At 45.2% G+C, this 13,083-nt stretch overlaps 1 protein-coding gene and 1 long non-coding RNA gene across 3 annotated transcripts in view; one reads left to right on the top strand and one right to left on the bottom strand.

The window, feature by feature from the left end:
* LOC142563696 (venom metalloproteinase antarease-like TfasMP_A) overlaps window positions 1–1,394 on the bottom strand; it is a 39,348-nt gene extending 37,954 nt beyond the window's left edge. For both annotated transcript variants that reach the window (XM_075674291.1, XM_075674290.1), the window contains exon 1: window positions 1,248–1,394. In XM_075674291.1, coding sequence (XP_075530406.1) covers window positions 1,248–1,320 — 73 coding nt within the window. In that variant the 5' untranslated portion in view covers window positions 1,321–1,394. The remainder of the gene's footprint in view (window positions 1–1,247) is intronic.
* LOC142563697 (uncharacterized) lies at window positions 671–11,203 on the top strand. Its single transcript, XR_012824386.1, has 5 exons — window positions 671–929; window positions 5,145–5,199; window positions 7,079–7,149; window positions 9,481–9,538; window positions 10,164–11,203. It is a non-coding gene; the product is annotated as an uncharacterized LOC142563697 (long non-coding RNA).
* Window positions 11,204–13,083: the final 1,880 nt, after the last annotated feature.

Genomic DNA, 13,083 nt, shown 5'->3' on the forward strand with positions numbered 1-13,083 from the left:
TGTGTGCCGCGCAGGCCTGTGACTTTTTTAGAATCCTGAAATAAGCCCGCAATAGCAGGCGGCACATTTTTGTCTTCTGCGGACTTTCTTGAGCTTCTACACTGTCCCCTGCATCCAATGTATGTTCCTGCTCGCTGCTCCGTGTTTACTTTGTAGACAATGATCCTGTGCGACCACTCCAGCACGCGTTGCCGTTTCCACTGCATGAAAATATCTGAGTAACTCTACTTCACGGGGTGATCGTTTTTAAGTAATCCGGAATTTTTAAATATCGCCGGTAGCAGAAAGCGTATTCTTGTCCTTGAACTGGATTATTGGAAGTGGCAGACACTAACAGCACGATACAGTAGTTTTATCGGCCGTATGGGCTTGGAAACATTCGCTTACTAACTGAATTAACAAGCATGGTGTCAGCGCGCACAGGCAAACATGAACTTATTCCACTCCATGACCGCGGACACTCGCTGTCAAAACGCTGTCGTGAGCAAGCGCTGAGCAAGCGCTTGCTCACGATACACAGCGATAGACAGCACAAAGGGACCTTCGTGCTGTCTATCACTTCAACGGAAACTCTGCTGCGAGAACACAGCACGCACGAAGGTAACAGCCGTCTGTTAATCCTTTTCAAGATACGGCACGCGAGACTGCTTGCAGCCGCGCAAAGTAGGCACTTGCTGCCGGAGCACAACGACCAGCCTCGCTCCCGTCCCTCCACGGCCTTTCGCGCGACCGAAGACGGCGCGTTTTCTCTCAGTTTACCATCCTCGCTCTCGCCAGAGTCAGCCGCGATCGCCGGCTCCCTTCGCGCGATTTCACTCGTACGTACAGCATACTGCACGCGGCCACGGTGTTATTGCCCTTCGACTTTATACGAAACATCACGGCGGCGGCTCCGCCGGCGGCAAAATTGTGCGATGGGGCAACAAAATGTAAGTGAAACTGCAGTGCATTTTTTTACGGCGAGTTTGATGGCGCATAACTCTAAACTGGGATCATTATGTGAATTCATTCATGGCGGGTACGCCTTGCAAATTCACCGGCTATAATTAGTGAATTTTCTTAATTAGTTGAATATGTGTTTAGATTTCCCGTGTAAGTAATGTCAGCTTGCCTGGAAATCCAGCTGAAGGACTAAAGTTATGTTATTTGCATTAGGGTATTGTTTAAAAATTTCAGGAAACATGGAAATGATCACCCCTTATAGCTTTCCTAGAACTATAGATTGAGGAAATTGAGACGATACTTACTCAACAGCATTTTGCAGAGGAAGTGCTGAACTAGAAGGAGTCTTTTCCAGCAATAATGATATGAAGACGACATCCTCCGATATGGCCAAGATGTTAAACCTGATCGGGCAGCTTACGAAATGAACCGTGATAGAATAATGTAGTAATCGCATTGTAATGTCTCTCGTCTGGGAACGCTAGACGTTTATCGCCATCTTGCGATTAGCGCTCATTAAACGTGAACTTTCGCAGTGATTCATCATTGAACAAAGCACTGTATTTTTTGTACTGCGCCTTTGTTATATATGTTTTATTTTAGTTATGAATAGTGCGACCTTTTGTCAAACTTGAATAGAATAGTGCGACCTTTTGGCAGGGTGGAGGAACATTTTGTCACATAAAACAAGTAGACGGGCACGAAATAAATACAAGGCACGCCATAATTACAAGAAGGAACTTTAAACAGAAACACGAAAACAAATTTAAGTAAGGGGGTTTTTAAGGGATGATGGTGGGTCCTGTGTTACGATGTCATTGATGAGGTTGCTCCTGTATGCAATGGTCCTAGGGAAATACTAATACTTAATGCAGGCAACTTGAACAAACGATGGCGCAATGGTGAGGGAATGCCGTTGTCGATTTGTGTAGCCCGTGAGATATGTCAAATACTATAGGTATAGGCTATGCCGCCATAGTACTACCTGAAATATATATTTCAGGCGGCTAGTGTGATTTCTTTGCATAATGTGTGGCAACCCAGTTATATATGTAATCACGAGGAACAAGCTTTCTGGATCTGCCGAAACTTTATGGTAAAAACGGTACACAACACCTGCGAAGGTTTCATACCCACTCGAAATTAAATTATGGGGCTTTACATGCCAAAACCACGATCTGATTATGAGGCACGTCATAGTGGGTGACTGTTAATTAATTTTGACCACTTGGTGTTCTTAAACAGGCACCCAGTGCAAGTTTAGTAGTGTGTTTTGCTGGGCCAGTTGGTGCATGGTGAACCTATAGGGGGTACCAGCAAGTGGGGAGGCGAGCACAAGTGAAATTAACGGTGGACTTGCAACAGTCAACGGTGGACTTACACAACAGTCATAGGTCTAAGGTTGGCCTGTCGGTTCCTTTCACTTGTGCTAGCGTCCGTACTTGCTGGAACCTCCTATACGTTCATGCAGTTCACAGGCGTTTCGTAATTTCGCCCCATGAAAATGCGGTTGCCGTGTCCGGGATTCGACCCCGTGCCCCTCGGGCTTAACAGCACAGCGCCAAAGCCACTACGCCACTACAACAGGTGACATTTGCGACAGCGTCGGACCGTCCGTACCGGATGCAACGTTGCAGCCATATACGTGGCGCTCTAACAACTCTGAGCATGGGCACCTTGAGTTTGCCGAAAAATGAAGCCAAGACTTTCTTGCGATGGTCGACTCGCAGTGAGAATGGGTTAAGTGAAATTTGTGTCGGCTACTACAGCACAGAAAACGGTTCAGTTGGTGCGCTCGGTGCTGGCGTCGTGCGGTTTGCCAGAAGTAGTCGTGGTCGACAACGTGTCCTAAATTTTCATGTCGCGTGGTGAAAGACTTCCTTAAGGCGAATAACGCCAAACACACTTGAACGCCCACCTAACCATACGCACTCAAAACGGGGAGCTGAACTCGTGCGTCGTAGAGATCTGGAAATTGGCTCAGTTGAAGTGATCGTTCAGAAATCGAAGAGACGGGTGGTGTGTGAGAAGTACGCACCGCAAGTTCGACAATTTTATTTTTAGCGTGGAAGCCACTACCAGGCTATCAACCTTGATTTCGCCTGTGTCTGTGTATATTCTAGGCATGTATGTTCTAGGCACTGTAGTACAGCCCCACGCGTTTCCCGCGCGTAGCACCTTCTGCGCCCGCGGAACGGCGGGCTCCGCCTACTTTATTCTTGCACGACGCTCGCGCTTGCCGTCGCGCGTGACGTCATGGAAAGCTACCGCCATGGCTGCTGCGCTCTCTAAAGCCCAGATGACACATAGAACGCTTGCGGACGCGCGCAAGCTCGCGCTTGCGTGCCAGCGCATGCGCAGACAGTCCGGCATTCCTCGTACGCGTCGAAACGCGGCGCGACCTCGGTGAGCAACTCCTCTCTGTTATGAAGAGTGTACGGTTATTGCACGCTTGGGCTGCTTCGCGTCGGCGCACCTGGCTACGCAGCTACGGCGCGGTACATTCAACTCTCAGCGAAACAGCTGAATATGATGCAAGAAAGTGCTCGACCTTTCCGTTTTGTGCTGATCTAACAGCTCTAAAAATATAAGATTACTTTTATACATATCGAAGCATTTTGAAACACTGTCAATAACGAAGTGCGAAGTGGTGTTTTCCAAGGAGTGTGTGAATGAGCCACGGTGTTAGAGTATCACGGAATGAGCCCAGTGAACGCCTCGCGTATTTGTGGATGCAAACTACCATTCCTACCGAGATCCGGCAGGCACAAGGAGCGTAGGCGGGAGCTGGCGCGCGTCAGCAAGCGTCCGTGCGGTCTCGGCTTAAACCGTCCACGCGTGCCTCTACGCTTAGTCACTCATCCCTTTACGCGTTGCCTTGGGCACAACGTGTGAAACCTGACTATGCGTATCATGTGTGTAATAAAACAACAGTTTAAAAACGACATCGCGACTGCAAATAATAAGAACCAAGATCGTACCGCAAACGCCAAGCGTATGCACCTTTGGTTGGATAACCCCGTTCTACTCAACTCCCATCATAATTATGGCTGATTTCAACAAAAAACGTGTCACGGCCAGACGGAAAGTGGTTCGTGCCGTTTCTCTTGGAAATGCTCGGCATTCAATGTTACACAAACATCAGTGTGCCGACGACGCGTCATCGGTCGCGTGTAGACCTGACATTGGCCAAGAACCTATCTAGCCTCGCCACAGATGATGATGTGTGGTGTTTTGTGGCGCAAGGGCCAGGTTTGGCCAAAGAGCGCCATGACAAATGGTGGTGTTAACGATGTAGTATGGAAGATGTGACTTGGCTGTAAAGTGGCCTAAAAATAGTCGCTGTAAAGTGCGTAAAATCTACGTGCTATAAAATTATGCCTCGCCACAGAGCCACTGGCCTTATACCAATGCGATTAAAGCGATAGTCATCTTGGTGACCTAATAATAAACAGAAAAAAACAAACAAAGTAAGGTTAAAATTAAAGAAGCCAGTGAGTATGCAATATATTAGAAGAAAGAAAACACGAGAAAACTGAATTAATTGTGGTATGTGTCTCTTCTTTTCTATCAACATATTTATCACCATATATGCAGCTCCGCTGGTCATCGAACTGCACAGAGGGTAATGGCTCTGAATTCTTTTATTCATAGCTTCGCAGCTCTTGTAGAAACAAAGGCCAGAAAGTCAGCTGAAACAAAAGACAAGGAATCTGTTTCGATCACATATGCAGGGCAAAGAAATGTAGCGACGTGACGCTCATCTGTCTAGCTGAGTAATTGGAACTCGGTGGAGTTCGTTGGCATGTGTTCAACCAAATCGTCCACATTTAACGTAGTGCTAAAATGCGATTGCTTAGCATGAATGTCTCAAAACACCTGTCCACACATTAGTGCTTGCTTTCAGGTCAAATAAGTGCAAAGCGCCGTGTGGAATCGCTGAGCAACATATTGGTTCGGGATAGGCGGTAATCTATAACAGTATCGATTTTTATCAAATGACAAGAGAAAGAACAGAAATTCAGCAGACACACTTAAGACTGTTTACGGGTGGGAATGCGAAAGCATTGTAATTGCTTAGGTGAAATGTTTTCGATTGTTGTTTTCGACATGCATTGAACTTCTTTCTGCTGAATCGGTGTGTGTGTGTGTGTTTGCTTATACATCCGCCACAGGCCGGCAACTTTCCGACCATTTTGCAGGAGATTACCAGCTGCGGCTGAGGTTGAGGCTTCGGAGCGCATCCCAATGGACAAGGTACCGTTGAAATAAGAAGAGCAAGTGACATGTGGGGGGGGGGATAGTGACGTCACGCGTGCACTGACGCACGCACTAGGCACAACTTTCTATGGGGCCACCGTAGCGACGGAGAAGCGTGCTAGTCTACCACACCGGAGGCGCGAGTTCGTTTCTTACGCAGACCAAAATGTACCGAATTTTCTACTCATTTATATAAATTGAATGAATGTGTGATGTTTATAGGCGCAAGGGTCAGGTATGCTCAAAGGAGTGTCATGCCAGTGTTAACGAGCTCGCAGTGGACTGATGAGTTCAGTGAAGTTTATGTGACGTGGCTGTAAAGGGGCCTAAAATGGTTGCTGTAAATTGCGTAAAATCTACGTGTAATAAGATTATGGCAACGCCCAATGACGTGTACCATGAGCCTTGAAATGCATTGCGAAGGAATGACGCAATATACAAAATATGTGAGATGCTGAAATTGGCTAGAGCACTACTGCCTCACCAGAGCATTTGAAACACAAGGGCCTAGAGGCACGCGTTACGCAAAACAATTATTATAGCGGCATCCTCTTGAAGGAGGATGTGTCACAAATTTAATGGACTTATAACATGTAGAACATCATTCAAGAAATGGAAGAATGCGTTGGTGTTAAAAGCGGTTCTTTGCGATGAAGCATAGCCGGATTAAGAGGGACCCAATAGCGGTATGCAAGAGGAAAATGTTTCTTCCTGTCTCTTTCGGTTTCCCGACACTCCAGGAAGACCTGGAGGACGGTAAGCCTTCCACCACATCTACCACAGGTTGGAGGCTCGTTATCAGTCAAGCGAAAGTTATAAGTGCTAAATGTGCGATAACTTTTACAAGTGTAGCGAGTAGGACATGTGTTCGTGTTTTCGTAATTCGGGGCCAGAAACCTAACTTCGGTTTAATCACGCGAAGCTTATTGCTCGTTTCAGCATCCTACAAGCGTTGCCAGCGGCTTCGCCGTTTGTTTCGTAGGAAAAGCTTCATGTCTGTGGCAGGGGCAGCAGCAGAACGAATAACCTGCAATACTATTGATTTGGCGATTTCATCGGCAAGGCGTCTTCACTGCACAGGCGTCCGCAGTGAAAAGACTTGTTAGGGGGTTGAATACGTCAGATTCTTAAAAGAGGGACCAACAGCAGCGTAAGATACGCAAGCATGTCACCTTGACGCGTCTGCGTAGAATTAGGAGCAGGAGTACATCGATTGAAGTTCTCAGAAATGCACAGCGATTTGGAGCTAAGGAGCGTGCTTTGGGACCTCTACAAAGAATAAATCACATTCTATCACCTGCCACTCCAATGGCGGTAACAGCTCAGCTGGAGATATTAGACGATGTTCGAGAATTGGGACATCCATTGCTTCGCTAAGTTCTCTCACACGCAGTGAGAAAGGTAGTCTTATGGAGGGTCCATTACGAAAAAGTGTTGCACACGTCAAGTCGTTAACGGTTGTGGAACACGGATGTTCCTGATTAGAGGGCACTTTGAGAGAATAGGAGAAGCTGATGTATGTTCTCTGAAAATGGAGTGACCACTCATCGGACTCGACATACAGACTTTCAACAGGGCTTGTTCTAAATGCGCCAGTGGCCAGGCGGATTCCCAGATGATGAACGGGGTCTAACATCTTTAGTGCGCTAGGGGCAGCAGAGTGATAAACTACGGCACCATAGTCCAGTCGTGAACGAACTAGGTTCCTGTAAGGATTCAATAAACACTTCCTGTCGCTACCCCATGTTGTGCGGGATTGGATTTTAAGTAATTTCAGTGCTTTTAGACATTTTGCTTTAGGATATTTTATGTGTGGAATGAAAGTAAGCCTGAAGTCAAGTATGACACCTAGAAATTTGTGCTCTTTTTTTCACAGGTATTTGTTGCGCATACATTTCGGCAGCGGGATATGCGGCAAGCCCTTCCTGGTGAAAAGAACACAAGAACGTTTGTTGGGGTTCACTTTGAAACCGTTTTCGTCTTCCCACTTAAGAACTTTGTTCAAGCACTGTTGTACTCGTCTCTCACACACTAGAGGTTGCATGATTTGACACCTACTTGTATGTGATCTACGTATACGGAATAAAAATAGATGGTGGTAATGGCGTGCGAAGCCTGGTAATCTTAACAACAAATAGCGGGCAACTCAGTACGCCTCCCTGGGGTACCCCTGTTTCCTGTATAAGTGCACGCGACAATGCGTTACCTATTTTCACCCGGAAGGTAGGGTTGTGTAGGTAGCTCTCTATAATGTTTAACACGTGGCCGCGCATGCTGAGCGTCGACAGGTCGCGCAGGATTCCCTAACGCCATGTTATATCGTACGCCTTTTCCATATCGAGAAATATGATAAGAAGGATTGTTTATGTACGAAGGAGTCGCGGATGTTTGCTTTGATGCCCACGAGGTGGTCGGTTGTAGGCCGTCCTACTGATATGGATAAAGAATTTTGTTTGACTCAAAGAGGTGTAAAAGTTTATGGTTTATAATTTTTTCAGAATGCTTTCAGAATGCAGAAGGGAGCAAAGGGGGCTGGGTGAGGTCTGCTTTACTCCAACCCCGGCTACGTAGGACGCGGCTGAGCGGGGCACCGCAGACCCTACCTTGAAAGCGATCGGCGTTTGCTGCAGAGCCTTGGCGTGCTGAGGGCTGATAGCTTCGTGTGCGCTGTGTTCTCGCCGCTCAGTTTTCGTTGAAGGGAGATGCAGTACGGAGGGCAATTCGCTCGCTGCTGCTGCCGCTGTTCCTCACGTAGGCGTTTTGACAACGCGTGACCACGGTCATAGAGTGAGATGTGATATGTGCGCACGTGACACCATGATTGTTAGTTCAGTTAGTAAGCGAATGTTGGCAAGCCGATACGGCCAACAAAACTGATATGGTTACTTCGTATAGGTGTCCGATAATTTGTTATCGCGATTGGTGCTTTGTCTTTAGAGTGAAACTGCGACGTTCTTTCTTGCTTAATTCTGCTCTCTCAGTTTCCATTTTGATGCGCACGCGTGTTGTTAGAAAGCAAACGTTCACAAACACAGGAAATTATTGTGCGATAAATACCATTGATCTCTAAATAATTAACCTTGCAGCAATGTTTCGCGTATCTAACCGGGCAGTGCAGGCATTGTATTAGTCACTGTCATTCTTTTAAAGGTAAGTTCTGTGTCAACTATGTGACACACTTTGCAAGTACCCACGTTCGTAAAGTGATTCAGCAAATTAGAATGCTCACGTGGTGACTAAAGTGCGATTGAGAGTGCCTAGCTCCCTAACCACATGTGCGCAAGCGATATAGCGAAAATCGGAAAGCCTAGAAAAAGTATCAAGAGTATTGATACATCGGTAAGCTTGAGAAGGTGCATGACAATGTGAATTTTAATATCTTGTAGTACGCGGCGTCGCTTGCTGCAATGGCGTACATTGTGGCAAGAATGCTGCTAGGCATGACCATGTCCCATTAAAGATCATCGGCACACGGTGGCTATCTCATTGAATGTTGAAGCTCGGGCGGTGGATGCTAAGTACTTGAAAATGGAGAAACAATTTGGTATCAGTGTGAACCCTGTTTTTAATTAGCCGTAAATTTCTTTAACATACATAAAGCTGCAAAATTAAAGAAAGAAATAGACCCAGGAACTAGGTTTTCGACTCTGGTTCTTAGTAATAAATAACGACTGTAGGATTCTGTTAACTGCACCTGCTAAGACATCTAAAGCGGATGAAATTAGTGCATTATACGCAGGCGCTAAACATAGTACGCAGGTGCTAAACAACATACACAGGTGCTAAACATAGAATAAAATCAATTTCAAATTTCAATTTTAAATTGTGCCAACTCTTGAGTACAGCTTTTCGAAACCTTCATAAACATATGCCAATTTCCTAGAAGCTGTAAACCTATAAATAATTTTTTTTCGCTTAACACTGTCTAACAGATGCAGTTTACAGAACTGCAGTATCTGTTTTTGATGCAGAGTAACGGATGTGTAAACTTGGTTCTTGTACGTCCTTGAAACCATCGCATTTCGTCAATTTTTGTAAAACCATTGAGGCTCTGATACCAGATATTTGTGTTTGCTAAAATTTAACCTCTTCCCTGAAATGCAAGAAATTTCATTCCAATCGGCCTTAATGGTTGTCTCATGAGAGCGTTTTGGCGTTTTTGGTGTATTTGAATGGGAAACTTATAGTTGGCCCCGCGCTAAAGCTTTTTTTTCTTAAACTCACCTGCCTTCGCCTCACTACAAGTAGAAACAAACACAGTCTGGTTTGTATACGCAGGTCTGACTGCGCGGCCTGCTTGCGACAAAGCGACGAGCCATACTGAAGCATTTCCAAGGTAGTACCGCAACACCGGAAAAATGCGATGTAGAGCTGTTGAATTACGTACCTTTTAAATCTCTCATAGGCGTTCTCAAGTTTTCTTGCATTCTAGCATATTAGGTTTGAGAAATTTTCAGTTCCTGAAAGAAATCCTGCTGGCACGCGTGACTTATAAATAGAACGTTCAATCACAAGTTATCGTGCGATGCGTGGTAGCATTTACCAGGAGCGAGTAGATGCTACCTATTGCTGCCATTCTTTATTAATTTAATATGCTATCGTTTTTTGATAAGTCGGCGACATAATAGTTCACAATTACAAATATGCCCAAATATATCAGCCATTCATTCAAGGCACTAATTTATGACAGACACATATATCTGACGAAAGATTTTAATCACTTCAATGTATCATATCTATCTGAGGTAAAAAAAGACCAGTCTGCCACCATAGAAGGTTGGTCTGCCGAAAGAGACTGACTCTGGACTCTTGCGGCGGTTGCATGCACATGCAGTAGCCTTGAAACATTTATGTATGAGTGTTGTAGAACCCTAATTACCAAAAGGAGCGATCGCTCGGAAAAAGAAAGAACAGACGCAAAATAGCAGGATGACACTTGTGGACACAGTTTATTTTTTCAGGCGCAATTTATGCTTTCTTTCGTGGCACGCAAAGTCCGTAGAAACAACGCTGAAAAGAACGAAGACGGAGAAAGAAAGAGTAGGTACGTAAATATGTCGTCCTGTTCTATTTTAGCTGCAGTGCATAGGTTGAGAAAGCAGCTATCTCTGCTATTCAATTTCTCGGTGCTGCACACCAAAAGAAAAATTAATAAATAAATGAAAGAATGAAAAAAGACATCTTACAACGAAGGCATTGACAACAAAGGAAGTTCAATCATCGTTTTAAGTTCCGTCGACCGTGGTGCAAAAATGCATAGTAAACATGTAGATATTAAGCGTTGGTGAAGGAGTCCTCCATGTACTAATATGGACGACACACAGCTCACTTCATGCTAAGTACGCAAAATAGAATACAAGTGCGCAATTTTTTATGTCACTTTGTATGTCAGACCCATGGCGTGAGGGTCCGGGCCGTGGCGAGAACATGTCGCCATATCGAAACGTTGGTTCGAAGAACACTGATACCTTTAAGGCTGAATCTTCTACAATCCTTTGTCCTGTCTGAATCTTTATATAGCATCACTTATCAGAAATACTAATCTAATGCTGTGTCCCCTAAAAGGCCTCACGGACCATGATCCGAGCAATCCTTGTTTAGTAAAGACGCACTTGTCGAGTGTTTCTGATTTTGTCAATTATGTGCTCGCTTCTTTACATTCAACACATTCGCATAACCTTAGACCAGTGAAAGCCTTTGAGTTTTCGGTGAGTCGACACTGTTATTTTTTGACGAAGACACTAACTCTTCAGGAATTACACATAAAAATGAAAGAAACGTGCTTGTCAAAACACCAATTTCTGTGTGGGTGCACATCTGGGAATTTTGAGGCTAGCACAAGGAAAGAAAAAAAAGACTGATATTGACATATGAGTTAGCAATGCTGTATTATGCAAACCACTAAAAAATGTGCACAACACGATGAATATCCAAGTATGCAAATACCCAAAACGCGTCATGTGTAAGGCGCGTACTGCTTCCGGACTCCTTTCTCACTCTTCCCTCTGGAGAGGCTGGATCTCCTGGTAGCGCCACCATGAAGTCCGTGCATACCCAGTGGTACGCACACAGCAACTCAAGCCGGTGTCATAGAGGTTCACTGAAGATCGGCACATACCCAGCCCCACAGACCCACGTAAATGGCTACATCTTAGGCTGCACTAGCTTTCGCTTCGGCCAATACTTTTAGACTGCAACACCTTTGGGATTGGCCCACCTTTTTGGTGCAGTAGCTGATCTGCATCATCTGAACGCTTGATAGATAAGCGAAATGAAGTGCTGGTCGAGCATACCTATTTTTCTCAGCCCTTGTTACTGGCGTTGAACTGTAAATTAGGAGTAATTGAAAAGTGCCATCGATTGGAAGCCCACCTTATCAAATTAATAGAGGGAGATTAGCTTAGGCAACGCAAGCGGCACGCCATCTTGCATACAGCAAGCCGCTTGCGTCCACTGAAATTGTATCCCATGTCGTATTTTTATATTTCTTGAAATTTTGGCATTTTTATGCATTACATAAAGGTTCTGGCCCTCGAAACTCCCGAAAAGGTAACGGCCGGTGTCAGAGCACCCTTAGCTATTAAAACTATGATAGCTTTTCTACAAAGCAACTTTGGTTTCGTTTAACAAGAGGTGTACGTGTCGTGAGGTCATCGCAAAAGTTGGCTATGCAGGAGCAAAACATATACAGAGATAGCGGTCTCACGATGTCTTTCGATGGTATTTCTGAATTTCTGAATTTTTGAAGTCAAGATTGTTGAACGTCTGTAGACATTCTGAGACTTCCGTTTGTATGGTTTGTATGCTTTGTATGCCCATGTTGCCATGGCAGTCGCTTGCCATATTAACGCTTGAGTCTAGCGGCTTGACGGCGACTATATGACGCCGACACACTAACGACTATGAAAATGACAACGAAGGAATGGCATCGATGGAATGACAACGATGGTACGGTGAAAGCGGCATGATGGCATTGAGATTACTATTGTTAACTGATGCCCTTGGTATACGACGGCAGTGTGACGACGTCGACATAAGGACAACTGGATGAGGACGATTGGATGACGCCGATGCAATAACGATTATGGAATCACAAAGAAGTTAGGACGTGGATGGAGTGGCAAATGCGGTATGACGACAAGGAAATGATTACAATGAGATCTGAATTCCTAAATGATGACGTTTGTATAACGACAACAGAGTGGCGAGGCCGACATGAGGACTATTGCATGATGATGAGTCTATGACGACGGTGGTGTAATGGCGACTGTACGATGACAACAGAATGACCAAATTGGAATGACGACGATGGCAAGACGAGCACGGCATGGCAACGACGGTATGACAACGGATGATAGCGATATAGCAAAAGAAGCGGCAGAATTCTATAGTGAAGTGCTTAAGAGCGCTCAAGAGATGCGCTTTTAGTAGCAACGACCGCGGGGAGTACACCAAAGAACTAGGAGTACAGACGTTTGGGCTAGTTCATTTCGTGCAGTTACCGGGGCCATAGTGGTCCGGTGACGTGGAAAAGGAGAACAAGGGCGTCGTTGGGCTCCTTTCTTCTCCGCGTCCCCCAAGGCCTGAGGTATCGATAAGGGGAAAGAACTTCTACTGCGATATTGCTAATACGACTATAGGCACGCGAAAACGTTATCAGCTAGTTTTTACAGTTTCCCGAAAAAGATACGTCACTCGCAAGTTGATAATGTGATGCAATGAGGGAAATTGTTACGTGGAAATGCATGCCCATTTTAAATTGTGCGTGTCATGTGCAGAATAAATGAAAATCGCAACACCCTCGCTTTTGGCCGGTTTAAGGCTAATATAAGAAAAGCTTAAAAATTATGCCACTTTCCTGCGAGAATCAAATACGGCAGA

The sequence above is a fragment of the Dermacentor variabilis genome, chromosome 11, assembly GCF_050947875.1.
Source record: "Dermacentor variabilis isolate Ectoservices chromosome 11, ASM5094787v1, whole genome shotgun sequence".
Lineage (NCBI taxonomy): Eukaryota > Metazoa > Arthropoda > Arachnida > Ixodida > Ixodidae > Dermacentor > Dermacentor variabilis.